This window comes from Ptychodera flava, chromosome 8 (genome assembly GCF_041260155.1).
Source record: "Ptychodera flava strain L36383 chromosome 8, AS_Pfla_20210202, whole genome shotgun sequence".
Taxonomy (NCBI): Eukaryota; Metazoa; Hemichordata; class Enteropneusta; family Ptychoderidae; genus Ptychodera; species Ptychodera flava.
In genome coordinates, this window is record NC_091935.1 from 3,652,129 (window position 1) to 3,671,232 (window position 19,104).

General features: G+C 37.2%; 1 protein-coding gene and 1 long non-coding RNA gene across 2 annotated transcripts in view; one reads left to right on the top strand and one right to left on the bottom strand.

Annotated features, from left to right (window-relative positions):
• The window catches only part of LOC139138223 (interleukin-12 receptor subunit beta-2-like), a 121,021-nt gene that overhangs the window by 63,847 nt on the left and 38,070 nt on the right, over positions 1 to 19,104 (bottom strand). The window contains exons 2-4 of the mRNA XM_070706504.1: positions 10,322 to 10,440; positions 8,630 to 8,908; positions 7,547 to 7,661 (exon numbers count right to left, since the gene is read on the bottom strand). Of these exons, the coding sequence (XP_070562605.1) occupies positions 7,547 to 7,661; positions 8,630 to 8,908; positions 10,322 to 10,403 (476 nt within the window). The 5' untranslated portion in view covers positions 10,404 to 10,440. The remainder of the gene's footprint in view (positions 1 to 7,546; positions 7,662 to 8,629; positions 8,909 to 10,321; positions 10,441 to 19,104) is intronic.
• Positions 4,208 to 6,147, top strand: LOC139138221 (uncharacterized). The gene is made up of 2 exons (XR_011553560.1): positions 4,208 to 4,463; positions 5,429 to 6,147. It is a non-coding gene; the product is annotated as an uncharacterized lncRNA (long non-coding RNA).

The window sequence follows — 19,104 nt, forward strand, 5'->3', positions numbered from 1 at the left end:
ATGTGACATTTTGTTAAAAAAATTGTATTGCTAAGTTATCCCTATATACCAAAAATCAGACTACTAGCTCTATTGGCTCGCTCAAAATTAGATATGTGCATAATTAATGAGGTACAAATTGTGGCATCATAAGGTGTCCCATCATACCATACATAAAGGGTGTAGCACTTGTGGTTACTGAGTTATGGACAAATATGTATATTTGAGGTCAAACGTCACCGAGGTCATGTGACATTTTGTTAAAAAAATTGTATTGCTAAGTTATCCCTATATACCAAAAATCAGACTACTAGCTCTATTGGCTCGCTCAAAATTAGATATGTGCATAATTAATGAGGTACAATATGTAGCGTCATAAGGTGTCCAATCATACCATATATGAAGGGTGGTAGCACTTGTGGTTACTGAGTTATGGACAAATATGTATATTTGAGGTAAAAGTTCATCGAGGTCACATGACATTTTGTCAAAATTATCTGTGATATCTACTTGAACGGATGGACTCAAGGATGGACTCACAGACGGACATTACCCAATCTATAAGCCCACTGGACTTCATCTGTGGGGACTAAAAATTGTGTCACTGCATCCTTTTTGCAATATGAATATGATGAGAAACTAAATTTTTATTTTTCGTGGCCTTATACATGGGAGTCTATGGAGATCTGCCTTATACATGGGAGTCTATGGACGTGTAAACTAAAAATATGCAAATTTCACCACGATTTGCCCAAATTTGGGAAAGGTCACTCCTATGCACTTCCATACCAAGTTTCAAATCAATCGGACTTGTGGTTTCAGAGAAGAAGATTTTTTGACCAAAAATGGGAGAAAATTACAAAAAAATTCATGAAAAATAGCAAAGCCAAGATACTGACCCAAGATGTGCACAATCATTTCAAGTCAGCCCAAAGTACTTACATGCTAATTTTTCATGTGCTCAGTGGTTATTGAGTTTTTATAATTTTGACTGTTTTTACATTTTTTCACTTAATTTGCATATTTTTGGCAATGACAACTTCTTTTGAACAAAATCTCATCTACAGCCCATCATCCATGTACACACCAAATATCAAGATGAAATGTGCAGCGGTTTTGGAGTTTTTGATGTTGATGGACAGACATACAGACGTACAGACGTACAGACACACAGACATACAGACAGTTCCCTAGCCCATAAGAATAGCTTCCATTGCCATATGTACATATGGCTATGGGAGCTAATGACATTAATGATTAAAATCATGTCAATTATGATGACGCTCCTTCCGTCACAATACATATGTTCAGTATGGTGAAATGCAACAGTATTCATATATTGTGATGACAACATGACTGTATTTGACCCTGAAATTATGTGCAGTATTTGAACTGAAAAAAAAGGAGTATATGATTTTAACAAGACACAGTTTGACGTCTCGCAACTGTTTATGATACTCAGTAGAGTGTTCTGATGGTGATGTTATTTTACACACTGATACCATTCTAGGGAGTCCAAAAGACGACACCTAAGGCACATAATGCGCATGCAATGAATACACTGTTCCAAATTGCACAGTATACATAAACAATGGGTCAATTAGGACTAGCCTGTACTACAATTATAGTGAAAGTGAAAAAATGTGTTTGATCTTTAAAATGTAAAATTCTGCGTTGCTTTAAAATGGTAGCCTCTCTGAAAAGATCACAGTTTAATCAATATTATCAATCATAAAGAACAAGACAATGATGAAGGTGTCTACCATCAGCTCTTTCAATTAATATATGCAGATTGATCAACCATACTTAAGTTGACTAAAAAGTGTTTGAACATGCAAGAGGATTCAAACTCAGTAAACTTACAGATAACCTAAGGAGCTCAATATTTTGTTGCTGTTTTGATAAATTTAATAAATAAAATGTTTCATTTGTTGTTTATAATATGTTTTCCATGATAAATACATGAAAACTCTATCTGTTGTTATCATTTACTTGTTTGTGTGTATTGTTTCAAAGTGGCAATTGTAAGCACCTCTACGACAAACATCACTTGATAATATTGATAAAACAGAATCCGAACTAATTTCGGAATTCCGAAGTCCAAAAAATAATACCACTCTTACTTGAATCCACATAATGTCATGAGCCTATGTTGGTTTGCAGTTTACAAATATGTCCCTAGATTTAAATTTTTAATCCTAGAATTTGTGAAACACCGTTCCAAAAGTATGTGATCAGCGAAAATTTCAGCTGAATTTTCTGGGGAACACATTCATCCGTCAAAATTTCAGCTGGTTTTTCAAGTTATTTTCCACGGTTGAAAAATTCTGGTGAATATACCGGTATCTTGGTTAACAGAATAATCTGCTGGATTTTTTTATATGATCTGAAAAATAAGCTGCATATCTTGTTTTTAGACAAAAATTAAGCTGATTTTTTAGAAATTTTCAACAATTCCATTCAGCTGAAAATTTCACCCGATTTTCAAAAATTTAGCAAAATTTTTTACTGAACAATGTATCCTTCTGAAAATTAAGCTGAATTTTTTACTGAACAAAGTGTTCATCTAAAAAAATAAGCTGAATTTTTTACTGGATAAAGTGTTCATCCGAAAATTCAGCTGAATTTTTTAGTAAATATGAATTATAAAACGGCATTTTTTGGGATGTGAAATATCTTATTTGGAAAATTATGGTACAATTATATTTAGTGTTATAGTTACATTAATACCTGGCAAGAAAATTTGAAATCAAAAGAAAATTCTGAAATTTGATCGGATTTTCCGAAATTATTTCGGATTGTGTTATAAGTATAATTATAATATCCTAAAAGCCAAAGTGTCGGATTTTAAAATACTGATGCAACCTATATTATACACTATATTACCATGCCCTGCCCGTCGCATTTTGATTGATCGAGCTGAACCACGTGACTGACCATAAATACACAGTATTGGTTTGCTTACATGCTCATGAATATGAATAATAAGATTAACAACTCAAAGTATCGTAACTCTACAGCTGAAACATAAATCATAATCACAAAATGATCACAAAATAATCAATCACAAAATAAAATGGAGCACTTGTGGGCCAAGTTAAGGTACTTTTCTTCTAAAAACATCTCCGGATTTGTCAAAATTATACAGCGCGAGTGACAGTGCGTCATGTATTGCTCAGTTTTTGGGCCCAGTTGTCGTTTGCTTGGGGAAATTTCGCAAATTTTGACGGTTTTCTTGGGTTCATTGATAATATGATGGAAATAACAGACTCCGCCCTTACCAGTAACTTTATTTATGGGCGCGGGCTCGAGGAAAGCCAAAATAAACGGGCTCGTCAAGTCTCGACCGTTAACTTTTGGCTTTCCTCTCGCTCTTAATTAATGTTAACCCGTAGGAAACGTGCAGATCTTCATTTATCTGCAGCAGATCGGTTTCAGAGCTGTGACAGCTCAAACCAGCTTTAATGCAGATCTGCAGAGAGCGTTTGGAGCTGTCATTTGTCTGCTGCAGATTCGAGTGTCTCTGGAAGACGAAATGCAGACTTGTGCAGCTCTTGGCCGATCGGTCAACAGCCGTTATGCAGCTCAAAATCGTTCGAAGTAAAACTTTGTTGACACAACAATTGTCACAGCTCTATGGCAGCTCGAAACAGTTCACTGGCAGCAAAACATGAGCCAGTCAAGGTATATATATAGGCACCACCGTAGTTGAGTTTTCGTTTCTAGTAGAGTGAAGTTATAAGGACGGTCAGGTATTTAATGAGTTCAGTCCATTTTCAAATTAAAATTTGCGTGCGTCCGTTTTGCGATCTCGGCTCAGAAAATTGATCGAGTACGCATGTACGTGTACATGTAGTCTATCAGCGTAATCCTATGGACATATGCACACATATAAAACGCCGGGAAAGCCCTGTGCATCAATGAGAAGTTGCCTTATAATTATCAACGTGTCTTCCTCAGAATCATTGTTCATTCGATGTTAGGCTGTGCTCCGTTTTACCTTTGATATTTGTAGGTCCGAGCACCGCTACTTTTGCTACTCCACACAGGTCTGTACATCAAATCATAGACCCTTGCTTGAGAAAAACGTGTACGTTGCATGTTGTTGTTGGTTAGGCTGCATCACGCATGATGACGTCATTTATCATGTGAAAAGTTGTCCGCGATTGGTCAGATTCGCTAAATGACCCAGGTCACGCAGGTCAAAGTGTTAGCGGCAAGACACATCGACCGTTAATCTACACGTATTGAATTAGCTTCAGGGTTACTCTGTCATGTTTCTTTGCTAAACTTTGGATGAAATTTCGCCGAAAACGGTATCCAAACTTTGATAAAATGGTAGCAAATTGAACGAGTATACTTGACGACATATTCAACGTACCAATAGGTCTCGCCGTCAGGAGAAATGACGTCAAACCATGGATATATTGCCTGCAATTGCAAACGGCATTGCAAACCGCATACCGATCCCAATAATACTACAGGTAAGTTACTTTGACATATCTCCTTCATATGTGTTTTTTATTTGTACAGACTTTTCTGAAGATTACATTCGGGATATCGAGGATACACTAGTTGCTTCAAAGTTCAAGCCAGGCATCAGTAAAACTGCCGATTTGCGATTGTACGGTTCAAGAAGACAGGGTGCTGAAATAATTATATACACAGTCAATCCAACACAATTGTCATCAATAAAATTGCCGATTTTCGATCACCATGTAATCAGTGTTTCATCTAGGCTTTTGATCTGCTTCATGAAAATGCTGTTGAAACAATATACCACGCGTAAATTTTCCGTACGCTGATTTTGCATATGAAAGCCTGCCAGTTGAGAGTTACGTGTACGTTCACAAAGTTCATTGCCCTAGCCCGATACGGTTTCTGTGTCACATTATCTCTGTACGATTGAGAAAAGGAGACAAACTGAAGTTTTTATGCATTGTATGGATGTCCATAACACTCTGAAAATAATTCTGATAGCAAAATCGACACGAACAATCGGACTTCATTGTCACAGAAACGTGTTCAGTGCAGACGGCATGCAATGAAAGTCACAAGCAAACTGTGGTGTCAATGGCCCACACAATGGGTCCTGTTTTTGAATTCAGTGAACAGACAAACTTATTTTTCGGGGCAAATAAACCCGTACAAGTTACAGTTCCCCAAAATTTTAAAATCCCCTCGAAAATTCCAGTGGAAGGGGACCAATCCCCCCACCCTGGTGTAGTATCCTAGATGAAACACATATGGTTCAGTCTTTGCCAGCCTGCAGCCTTGCTTCACTTTCTTTTTCATCGACAGGCCTTAACTGGCTTATTGATAAGTTCGCTAATGTAAATTCTCACTGGATTTTAAAAGCTACGTGAACCTTTTGTCTGCACTTAAGCACTGTAAATCATATATTTTCACATTTCAGTAACTTGTGTTTCTCATTCTTCTATCATTTCAGAGTTCATCTATGACTGGTATTAAGGCTTCACGTTGAAGGAAAACTTCACAGTTTTACACTATAAAAGTATCAAAAACGCGAGCGATTAAATTTAGAGCGTAGCCCTACATGTAGCATTGTGTCGTTTCAGCATGGAAATCCTTGGTTTGAGTGAGTAAACAGAATTTGTAAACATGTTTGCTGCGAAGTGATTTTACATAAAGTAACACTTTTATTTCCCATGGTCCATCTGGGTGAATTGTATCTATTTAAATTACACCCTCGCGATTCTTCTTTCTCATTAAATGCCAAAACAAATGTGTATTGCTTGATATATAGTTTGATGTCCTTTCCATATAGAGGATCTCAATTTCATTACTACTACCGGTTTTTGTTCAAAGCTTCCTATATTTATTCTATACATCAGAATAACTTTTGTTGGAATTGATAAGTACTGGAAATATTTGAATAAACTACAAGAACTTTGATCTATTTTACAATGCTGAGATTAACTCTTCACAATTTCTCAGAAGAAGTTTGATTCATCAAACAATGCTGAGGTAAACATCTCAAAATATCTCCAACATCAGTTGTTCATGACAGTAAACTTGGACTAGTTTGTACTAGTTTTGATATAACATTATGCTAGCTTCATAAAGGTTTTAGACTTTTTTCCTTTGTTGTATTCAATGCAATTTTTCCCGTAACCTTTAGTAATAAATGAGTGTTTCTTCATCCTACATCAGGTGTTATCTTTTTTTACTCACGTGTGAGCTAGTTCACTGGTATGGTAACTTTGATGAGGTGTGTCACATTTATCTAAGGGTGACGAGGATCTCCAGCTGCTTGTGTTGTATTGTTGTGAGCCATTGAAGTGAGTATGACATGAGGTAGAAATAAATATATTTTTGTGTGTACAAATAAAATATGACCCATTACATGCAGTATGATAATGGTGAATGAGCAATGTCCATTTTGAGCTGTTATATGTCTTCAAGTGGTCTAATATGAGCTGCTGTATGTCTGCAGGTCAAAAGTCATGGGCTGAAAGTTGTCTGCAATGAGCTGTGGCATGTCCGCAGGTCAAAAGTCATGGGCTGAAAGTTGTCTGCTATGAGCTGCTGTATGTCTGCAGGTCAAAAGTCACGGGCTGCATTTGAGCTGTCATGTGTATGTCATTGATCTGCATACCATGCCCCATGAGCTGCAATTTGCAGCTCAAAGCTAATTATATATGCACAAAATCAGACCATTTGCAGATATCTGCAAGTGATCTGCTACAGCCGAGCTGCGAAGATCTGCAACAGCCATCTGGCAGGTCTGCAGGTTTGGTAAGGGAATGGTCAGCATGTCGCCTGTTATTTCTGTCTTGAAGGATTAAGGTTTGTTGGAAATAACTCTTGTACAGGCCTTAAATTGTATACGGAAGCAGGGATGAATTAGCTCCACACAGTCCCTCTCAATCACCATTTCTGTAGTACAATAATGACTGGAATTGCAAAGTTTGAACTAGCTGCCTTGCTAGTATCAAACTTTACAATATGCTGCACAGGAACAAAGACAATGGTCTAGGAGCAAACTATTAGCCTTGAGCCTGAGGACCTATATTGCAAATGTAAAGTAAAGTAACTGGAATATTGATCACCTTGGCATTTTAGTAGTTGAGAGATGGATTTACCTTCCGTATGTATGAGGCCAGTTGTTGTATAAGATGTATGACATTTACGAAAGAGGAAAGGCAATGTGAATTTTGCCTTCTGAAAATATTTATGAGTTCATTCCACTTTGGAAATAGACATTTTTAGTGAGAAAGTGTGAGATATGTGCTATTCTAATATGTATACAGCTCTGCACAATTCCAACTTATGTCCTGTAATATAAACTTTAAGTGACACAAATACTGTAAACTACATGTACATGAACCATCATGATCTCTCAAACATTTACACATCTCCTTGCCAGAAATACTATTTTTTCAAACAAACATTCCTCAGATAAGAAGTACAGTACACTAAAATGATAATATCCCCAAAGTTTCAGGCACAAGAATAACATTTTAGTCATTAATAAGCAGAACACACCGAAACATCAACACTACAAATCTTTTAAGATGAATAGTACTGGAATTCTCTCTCTTACCTTAATTTCCAAAAAAATGTAAAGTTTGATTGTAGGTTTGAGAAAGTTTCATTCCAGAAACAACATATTTCTTGAAGATTTGATGATTTACAATGTAGTGTAGCAAAAGGTTTTCCTGATAAAAACAAAAAAACATATCAATGGAATAGAAACTGCAAAACATAGAGACAGGATTTTCAATTAACTGAATTCTGTGCCAGTCTATTAAAGTTATACAATTTACCGATAACATGACATCATATCTTAACATTTCAGAATTTCATTTCCTCAGGTGCCTCTAACATGGAGGTAAAATTCAGGTTCATTATGAAGGGAATTTATAGTATAGTTAAATGATTCAAGTTCACCTTAAATCTATAAAGTTGACATATATTTAGACATATCTGAGACATTCGATAGGCGAATATTCATTTATTTTTGCCTAGTGAATGAGGTACAACATTAGGTGAATTAAAAGTTCTTGTAAGGGGATGACACACCATAAGGCTAAATGAGGCATACTTTATCTTGCAGAATACATCAAGAAATGGTTCATAAAACAAAACTTCTGAGTAGAAATACATAATAATGATAACAATAATAACCTTCTGGTATTTATTGTCATAATGGCATTTGCATATTGCATATTCTAACAATGAAAGTTGCAAGCTTTCTGCTTCTATAGCATAGGGTATACATGTAAGTCACAAGACAGCCATCTTTATGCAAGCGTATATTATAGTGATTTGCTACATCTTTTAGTGATACATTATCACTACCACTCCTGGAAAATTGTACATTATTTTTATATCTCTCGATTTCGTATTGACAATGTTTGAAGACAAAATGTGGCAATTAAAACTGCTGAGCACCAAAAAGTGGTGTTCAAAAAGCATTGAAACCATCAATGCTACCAATGAATAGTGAAGATCTGCATGTTTACAGGGAGTTTTGGTGAATAGGTAAAGGAAATCATGATCTAAATTGCAAATTGCCAATAAAGTGATCTGGTCTAAATTGATAAAGGTATGACTGGAAAAACAAAAGATTCTTGTAAACCCATCATCATCGCGGCACTCTGATACGAAATGTTAACAAACTTACTTCCAACAGTAATCTTTGTCACACCATTATGTCTTCCTGAATCCCCAGGAACTCCACAGGAGTAGTTACCAGAATCAGTATAGTTTGCATTTCCTATGATGAGGAATGCTTTTAAATTATCTTTCCCCACTTCAAAAGTTGTTTTCGTTGTGTTTTGCAGTTCTACCCCATTACGGTACCACACCAAGTCATGAGAGGTGTGAGGTTTCTTCGGTCGCACAGAACACTTCAGACGAACACATGTTCCCCTTTCCACAACTGCAGAATCTTTGTGAGGTACTATGTCAAAGAAATGAGATGAGAAAGATAACACTTAGAGAAGAACATACAATATGAAATCTAAAGTGTACTTGTCATGGGCGCATACATTAATTCTCTATAAACATGATTTATAAATTGTGTTAAATTAATTGCATACTCCTAGTAAGGAAAATGCAGTTGAAGATGAAGTTCACTAAATTTTTCTTTAGTTGTAGTGCATAATATTGGATCATGACTTATAAATGCGTACAGTCACTGATGTACCATCAAGTGGAAATCTTGCAAAACTATTTTTCCAGTAAAGGCGACAATGATTTTATGCCTGTGATTAATTGTCCAGGCAGTGTTTTGGGACAAAAGTAAGGTCGCTTAACGCAATATATTTTAAAGTGGCACTCCCACTTTGTAACATTTTTAAAGCACATTTTTTAATGCCAATGGTCTATATTTAACGTGGCGACTGCGCGCAGATCGCGAGATATCGGTAAAAACATGTCCTCAAAAAAGTAAAAGTTTGAATTCCGGTGGCCCACCTAAATTCAGCTTCCGAACATCGAACGTTCGGCACTGGGGCCATTGTCAACTAAGCTATGGAGTACGAGTCTACGCTTACGCTGCTGTATGCCACAGTACCACTCGCGTCGGTGATCGGTCATGTCCCCTGGGGGAAAGCCGAGTCTTACTGACTCTGAAAAAAACAGAAACAAAGTGTGATTCCCCCAGAATTCGCATAGGTGACTAGCACAGTTACGTGCGGTTGATACATAGCGGCCGCCGAGTGGTATGCATAGACGCATACCACGCGCGCGGCGTACTGTGTGGCAGACGACAAAATGTAGTCATCGGAGGCAGCTAATATTTGACACGTACAAACTGATGTTTATGTGGTATTGGTTAAAAATATAGTACAACTGATTTAGAATAATGAAAACGACAAAAACTAAGGAGAAGTTTTACAAAACTTACCTGAGGTAATGGCATAATGTTGTATATAAAGTCTTTGCAATGGGAAGTAAATTAATTGCGTGGTTCGAACTTATTATAGACTCCCTAGAATATCGTCAATCAGCACAACAACAATTTTACCTTCGGGGGATTTCGGGTCAAAATCAGAAACGATCGTAAAACTTCGGGATGTGAAAAATACGCTCGGGAAATGACATGTTTTTATCGATATCTCGCGATCCGCGTGCAGTCGCCATGTCAAATATCAACCGTTGGCACTAAAAAAATGTGTTTTAAAAATGTTACCAAGTGGGAGTGCCTCTTTAAAATACCTAGGTTGGAAAACAAACAAACTTTCTTTACATCATTTGTTCAAAGGAGTGACAGGAAAGGGTTATTAAAGAGCAAAGTAATTCCATAAAATTTGACTTGTAACTCAATGTGACACTACTGCATGCATACCTTTATCATGCTGTTGACACTTACCTTTGATCGGTATCGTTATTCTTATCCCTATCAATGCCATTAAAATTACAGCTAGCTCCAGATTTCTCATGTACCGGTACATTGTTGTATGCTCGAATTAATTTCAGAATCTCTGAAATCTGAAGAAAGAAAGGGAACAGTGTGATTTGACTATATGTTATAACTTATTGCTAGTTTAATGCAAGGAAACGACACGGAGACAGGTTTTGGCTGAAATCCAGGAGTGATGGTACCGGTACATCCAGGCGTCGTAACTACCTAATCCCCTAGGCCACGCCCAGATTTAAGTCGCCTCTGGGGAGGGCAGCCTGTTACCAAGATGCACGTACTGGCACGTCAGGGGTGTCACGGCGTCGCAGCGGCCTGGACGGCGGTACGGGGTCCCTCATGGGATCCCACCGCACGACGGGCAACATGTTACCGGGCACCAACTACAGGCCCGTGACAGTAACCCCCATGGAAATTTATTATGTTATAAGCTGGTGAAATACAGAAATAAGTACAGTTCACTTTGCATGTGATCTGCTGTCCTGCAGTGGAAATAAGTTCTGTTTGGTTTTTTCCAGTGGAGGGCGGGTGGGAGTTTTGTGAGGTGAACTTGAGTGTGGCAAATTTAGTTAAAATGGCTGATGTGCAGGGTTGATTGGATTGATAAATGGGTATAATGACTCAGCTGAGATGATGCAAGTAGTTTAGATAACAGTGATTGAGGGAAGGAGGTGGCGGATTAGGTTATGTCTAGAGTATGTCGTACGACAAAGTGCTACGTGATGACCTATTCGGGCCCATGGTCCTGGTCTTGTTCTCCATGTCATTCGCCGACGTTGTCCATGATTATAGCAATGCCATAATCACCCAAGGGCGATGGTACATCCAGGCGTTGTTACTACCTTCCCCCGAGGCCACTCACAGATTTGAGTGGGGCCCAGGAGGGCAACCTGTCACCAAGATGCACGTACTGCCACAGCAGGGGTGTCGAAGTGGTGCAGTGGGATAGATGGCGGTACATACACTATACCAAAACAAGAGGTATAAATGAATACATTATGTATTCAATAAAGGGTGGCGATGTATGCATTCATCAAAAGATGCACATATGATGTATACAGGAAGCTAAAAATATTTATCAACCACATGACTTCTATATGAATGCACATATGATGTATACATCGACAGTGCATCGATATCACAGAACCATTATCCTGACTTTGAGTTTTCATTTAAAAAATGCACATATGATGTATTGGTCAAAGCACAGATTGACTCCTTTTCTTGCCAAAATGGTAAAGTTAAAAAGACGCACAAACAATGCATGCATCTAAAGTACATCACAGGACCATTGCTGTCATACAGAGGTGCATAATATATGATGTAAATACATCAAAAGTGCACCACTTACAGTCAAAAGAATGCACAAATGGGCACACTTTTGAACCAAATGCACATAATCATGAAAACACAACAATGTATTTGATCTCTTTACATTAGGGATTTTAGTCACATTTACAAAGAATGCACTGACATTAATTATATTTATATCACTAGAAAGCCTGGTTAATTGTGATCACAATGCTTTTTATCCCATGAAAATCCGTTGAAATTTGTAGATTTTACAGAAGTTCGAAGAAATATGCCAAGTGGCTATTTATAGTCAGAACTTCGTTTGACAGGTGTGTGTAATTCAATACTGCTAAAGGTAACATGTGATGGCACCGTTGAGACCCTAATTTGATAAGAAAGCTGGGTTATTATTGATGTTATCTCAAATTCCTGAAAATCAATCAGTCTGAAAATTGGCAGATATGTGTAATTCAGTGAGTTCTTGCTGATTATGATGATGTCATATTTCTTTGATCACCAGTTTCCATGGTAACTACTTAAATTTGACCAAAACTATGATACTGTACACAAAAATCATTTATTAAAATAATTTTGATGTCAGAACAATCTCATTACAGATTTTCTTCCAAATACCAGTGCAGTAAACGCTCAAGATTGAAATACTGTGGTTACCATGGCAACATAATGGAGAAAAATGTTATTTTTGGAAACTATAACACATACAACCAGACTTCATTTTTCTATGTCTTTGTTATAAATAGTACATTTTCACCTGAAACACAAAACAATCACAACATTGAGATAAATCGAAGTTTCCATGGAAACAGGCATATTGACCTTTGACCCTGATCTGTTGACCTGTAAAAGAGGAAGATATTTCATTGATTATCACCTATTGCCCTGTAGAGTAAAGGAGATAGAATTCATTATACCGGTAGTTAATTGTACCTGAAAAATGTGTTTTGATGCAATTAAGTTTTGCAAAAATGATGTAATGTACGTTGCCTGAGTTTATCGATTACACACAATGAGATCTCATTTCTTTAAATCTGACAGAAGCAGGTTGAAATGCCACAAGTCTTATGGATCAAGGTCATACCGAACTTTATACTGTATTTTCATGGGGTCATCATTATGAGTAGCTATCTTTGTTACTGTTCCGTCAACCAATCTGAGGATGTGTCATCACATTTACAGTTATGTTTGATTTATGTGTGCCATCATGATCACATTATCATGATTTTCAGCATGTCACAATAAAGATTATTTATGAAACTTTTTTCTAATGACATTTTTGAACATCATGAAATTAAGAAAGGATTGTAGGCCAATTTCTCAAAATTAAAAGAACAAACTCAAAGAAATTATAATATACAACAAAAATGAAGATTTCTTGGATCAAACATGAGTGGAAAAGTCATTAAAACCAATCAGAAACAAGCAAAATATGAAAAACAAGGACCCGGTTTTTCGCAATGCATGCTGGGAATTTCCATACATAATAACTCACCGAAACACCCGGATGTGCAGTACACTGTACGTATACAGGGGTTAAAGTCACAGATATGCACCCAGAGATGTAATAAATCTTGAAAGGTTTAACAGAAAATTGATTGAAATATGTTATATTTTAAAAAGAAATGCGAAACAACTTGATTAATTTGAGAGATGTAATAAATACTTGACTTCGGAACCTTCTTACTGCTCAAAAAATATCGAAAAATTGACGGATCGCGTAGTTTCGACCACCATTTGGGCCGGGAACATCTAAGGAAGAAAAATTGCTTGCGTAGAACTTTCGTGGGTGGATTGCTATTTGCATATCTACGCATTTTCCTGTTACGTCAGAGCTCTTGTCTTGCATTGCACCATGTTTACTCAATGGCCCTGCTGTGGGAAGCGAGTAGTCGGTGACCACACGTTACGAGATCGAGCGTAACTACTTTTCTATACGGTGTTTTGATATGAAACTTTCTACTTGTGGAAACTATATAATTGGCTAAATTTCTGTGAAATTTCAAGTCTGTAACGCGAGAAAAGCTGGAGAAATCAGCCAGGTAATTTAGTTTATGAGGTCGTACGTGGCTTATGCGTACGGAGTCTACGCTCATAGGTCACGTGACTGAAATCCCTATTTACATGAAAGGAATGGTTTTATTCACACATCTATTCCTTACGTTCATTAGGTTTTTTACACAAGGTATATTTCACCATTGGCACTGCTTTGCCATGCTTTCGACAATATGGCATGGGCAGCTTCAATATCAGCTGCTGAATGGGATAGAACCCAGCAACATTGGTATGGATGCAGAGAGTGCATCTTGTGACAATACAACAGCAATTGCCTTCGATGATCTGGTTTAGTAAATCAAGGTTGTATCGACTGCTGAATTTTAAGGAAAACAAGAAGGATTTGTCTGTCTTTTGATTGCAAGTTTCTGCCAACACCGGCCAAAGTGCATGCATTTTTAAAACGCAATTAATGTACGTCTGCCGACCACGGATGTTAGGAAAGACGTCTGTATACCCATTGAAAACGAGCAACAAGAACGGGTAGCAGACATTTGTTACTGCGATCAATTCGTACCTTTAAAATGTCGACAAACGAGAACGTCTGATTGTAGAAACAGACAAGTAAATGTTCATGTACTATACGTATGCACCGCTATTGCCTTCCAGCTGTAGGCGAACTTCCGCAAACCTGTACAGACGTCTGTGTCCCATCGATGTTGCTGACAAAATCTCGCCTTATGATGACTTGGATTTAGGTGAATTAGGATTTTGTCCATACTTTCAGAGGCAAAACTATATTGCCGACCACTTATTTGAGGTTTACAATTGTACTCCATTCTGAGCCGCCGTACAAAAATCCAGTATGTTACTTTGCCAACATTCAACACGTCTGCAGCCCAGCTGTTAGCAGCCGGTTACACTGAGGTCACAGTTCATCAAGTTCAGTTCGCACATTGATATTAATTCTTCGTGCTGAAAGAATTGTTATTCTGTTTTAAGTCTTTCTATGATAAAAACAAGTCATCGTTGATGACACAGTCCCCACTTGTTAATGGGTACTTTGATTACAGGTCCTCAGAGAGGATAGAGTCATCTTCATTAGGTCTGTGATAAAAATACTTTGATACAGTGGTACTCAATGGCCAAGCATGAGTTCCATGGTGATGAAAACATAAAACCAATGTAGGCCACTATCCTAAAGGTCATTAAATGAGTCAACTGGGAATTAGTTGGCAGGATGTTGCAAAACATTTTTTCATACTATCCTAACACGTCATGTCTGAGTTATGGCTCGATCAGTACATGAGAAAATCGTAACAAAATCGCCCCCACGCAGCGATATTTGATCTTACTGTTTAAAATATCAACAAGTACATGTATGACATAAGTCAATGTCCAGGTACAAACTTTGAATAAAATCACTTGAGACTTGCCAGAGTTATGGCTCCCAACATGAAAAAAACCATAACAAAATTGCCACCATGTGGCCATATTGGACCATATCGAGAAACAAATCGACGTACATATATATACTATAAGTCAATGTCTTTGAATCAACTTTGAATAAATTTGCTTGATAGATGTCTGAGTTATGGTTTAGGACATGGAAAATCGTAAAGAAATGGCCACACGGCGGCCATTTTGGATCGTATCACAAAACAAATCAATGTGCATATGTATGACATAGGTCAATGTTTTTGTACCAACTTTGAATAAAATCAGTTATGGATCTGTACACGAAAAAAATCGTAACAAAATGGCCGCACAGCAGCCATATTGGATCATAACACAAATCAAATTAACGTGAATATGTATAACATTGGTCAATGTCCTTGTACCATTTTTGAATAAAATCGGTTCAAACATGTCTGAGTTATAGCGCTGTACATGAAAAAATTGTAATAAAATGGCCATCTGGCGGCCATATTGGATTGTATCACAAAACAAATCTACATGCATATAAATGACATAGATCAATGTCCTTGTACCAAGTTTGAATAAAATCGGTTGAGATATGTCTGAGTTATGGCTTATACATGAAAAAATCGTAACAAAATGGCCACCTGGCGGCCATATTGGATCGTATCACAAAACAAATTGACATGCATATCTATGACATTAGTCAAAGTCCTTGTACCAACTTTGAATAAAATCGTTTGAAATATGCCTGAGTTTTGGCTCTGTACATGAAAAAAATCGAAATAAAATGGCCGCCTGGCGGCCATATTGAATTGTATCACGTAACAAATCAACATGAATATGCATGACGTAGGTCAATGTCCTTATACAAAGTTTGAATAAAATCGGTTGAGATATGCCTGAGTTATTATGGCTCTGTACATGAAAAAATTGTAACAAAATGGCCGCCTGGCAGCCATATTGAATCGTATCACAAAACAAAGTGACATGCATGTCTATGACATTGGTCAAAATCCTTGTACCAACTTTGAATAAAATCGGTTGAAACATGTCCGAGTTATGGCTCTGTACATGAAAAAATCGTAATAAAATGGCCGCCTGGCGGCCATATTGGATCGTATCAGACAACAAATTGACGTGCATCTGTATGACATATTAAGTAATCCTCCTACCAAGTTTGAAAAAAATCGCTCCAGGCATCTCTGAGATATCTGCGTGAACGGACGGAAGGACGCACGCACGCATGGACGCACGCACGCACGCACGGACATGACCAAACCTATAAGTCCCCCCGGACGGTGTCCGTGGGGACTAATAACCATTTTCATAAAACTAATAAATTGTCATATCTAGTATGAAATGTAGCGTGTAGGCGCAGATGTAGAGTCAATTTCAGTGTTTAAAAAATGGGACTACTTTATCAATCGCGTAATGATTTATAGATTGCACTTCCGTGAACGGTCATAAGGCTCGATTGGCGCGAAGTTAGATATTATTGTAGTGTTACTGTCGGCCGGCTGCGTATTTGTGATTGGGGAATTATCTGGTGCACAACTTTGTGATCTTTCTATGGAACTACCAGCCAAATGATATCACAGTGCCGCATAAATGTGTTTTAAGTACCCGGAACAAACCTAGTTCTAAATTTGTGAAAGTGAAATGCAGAAACGATGCCGACATTTTCTTAGTAACGAACAGCACAGAGATCGAGGTCTACCTAGCAACCAGAATCCAGGAACCGTCTAGCGTCTGCAAGTCCTTGACCTTCACAAATGTAAGTCAATTCATTCTGCAACATTTGTATCGCTATGTTTGACCAAGGATAAGTTTTCCTTTAGTACTGATTCATACTTTATTCACTTACATTACACACTGTGCTGATACGTATGGGAAATAATTGCTGAGACTGTTGCAAATTGTTTGTCGCCGTGGTACGCCGGTGTGAAAAATAATACAGCTGAGGTGTGCCTGTCCTTTTGATTTTAATTATTGCATTTGGTTTCTCTACTTTAATAGTTTTCATTTCGGACAATTATTGATTTATTGATTTCTTTCATCAAATTGTGATGTTACAATTTTCGGTCAACTTACACTCTTCCCTGAACGATTTTTCAGAACTCGTTGCTGGTACTCTAAAGGGACAAGAAATTCAGGGAACAGAAAGCCAAATCACAGCCTTTGACAACAATGTGAATGTCACATGAAACTTCTCGGGTCAAATAGACATCTCTTAAAGACATTTGTGTTGCATGGAATCAACATGGCATGATAAAATAAATCTTACTGACAAATTGAATTTAACATTTTGCTTCTCTGTTGTCTTTATAACAATAACTTTATTTGCATTCACCTCTGATTCTTGTGAAGCTAGTACTTCAGAACTTGATTGGATAAAATGTGTGATATCTACCCTTCCTACAGACTGCCTTAAGATTTGTCAGCTATTCACGCTCAATCATATTATAGGCCAAGTCTGCACAACTGATTTTACAACTTCCGTGTACATATTTGAACCCTGAGTTTGTTATAGTTGAAGATTATAAAAACGTTGAATCTTGTGGTACAATGCCAAATTTTGCTGTAACTAGAGTGTATTCTTTCTTCTGTTTTCAGCATCTCTGTTCTACGTTAATTACTGCATATTTAGTTTTCTTGCTGTTACTGATGTATTTGTCCTTGTAAACTGATGAAGTGTTTATTCCAGAGTAGACTGCAGAAGAGTAATATGCCAACTTTTGAAGGACATTTCGTGCATGTAGTTTGCAGGAAAATTTGCAGCAACATGCAAATTATAAGTTTGCTGCAAATTAGCTGTAAGAGGTTTGCTGCATGTTTGCAGAAAGTTCACAAGAAACCAAATTTGACAATTTAAAAATGAAAGACCTTCATATTTGCAGCAATTAGTTTGCTGCTATTATTTACTGCAAAGCTTCCAGCAAATTTGAAGCAACAGTTTGCAAGTCTAGAGGCCTAAAATATCGGTTGTGAGGTGAGGGTTCCCTTCCAAACTTCATATTATTGGATTTTCTCTGAATAACACTTCCCATTACGTTGTATCACATGGTATTTTAGCTTTTACCCATCCAGCCATCCATCCTGTCATTATACTTATGCTGTCTATCAAACATAGGGATAAAGTCCCTGAAGCTACTATAGACATGGATACAAAATTAAGTATCAGTATTTTCATCCTATTAACCAAGCACATTTTAACTTTCAAATTAACATTAAGTAAGTCAGGGTTCGAAATTAATTTTTTTGTTTGGTGGTCAAGTTTGACCACCAGATTCAAATTTTGGTGGTCAATTGCAAAATTTGGTGGTCCAAAAAATTAGTGATATCAGAGTGTAATTCTTGTGGAGGTTGGGGTCTATGGGGGTGAATAGTGGCTGTACATGCTGTTTTGGAACCATTTCACCATGCTGCTACACATGTTAAGTTGGTTTACATGTATGTGGATGCCCAGTAAATCCACTGGAAAATTTTCAGTCATTTACAGATCAACTTGACTACTGCATGAGTGACTGACTGACTGGTTATATGCAAAGGACTTAGGTTACAGATTTTAAGTTTTGACAGAATTACTGTGTAATAAAGAAATGACAATTACTGCTTGTATAACATGACAATTATTGCATTTTTTTGGACTATTATGAAGTTTTGTATGTGTCACTTTAATGACTATAGACGAAATTTGCTAGGAGATGTTATTCAACGTTTGCAGATTTTATCACAATAATCATAGCAGTATATAAACAGTAAAACAAAGAGATACATTGTCTATCCAAATGAACACCTCACATGGGTAGATTGGAGTGGGGTTGAAGGACTGACATTGAATAACAGTGGACTGTGATTGAACAGACAAGACGTGTACTACATAACTGCTAAAATATCTATCTCTGAGGACAATATATTGTTTCTAGATACTCCTAGCAATAAACTGTGAGAGGCATGTAAGATTTACAGCTCTGCAGTGCACTATTGTGACCTCCAACAGTGTTTCGTCT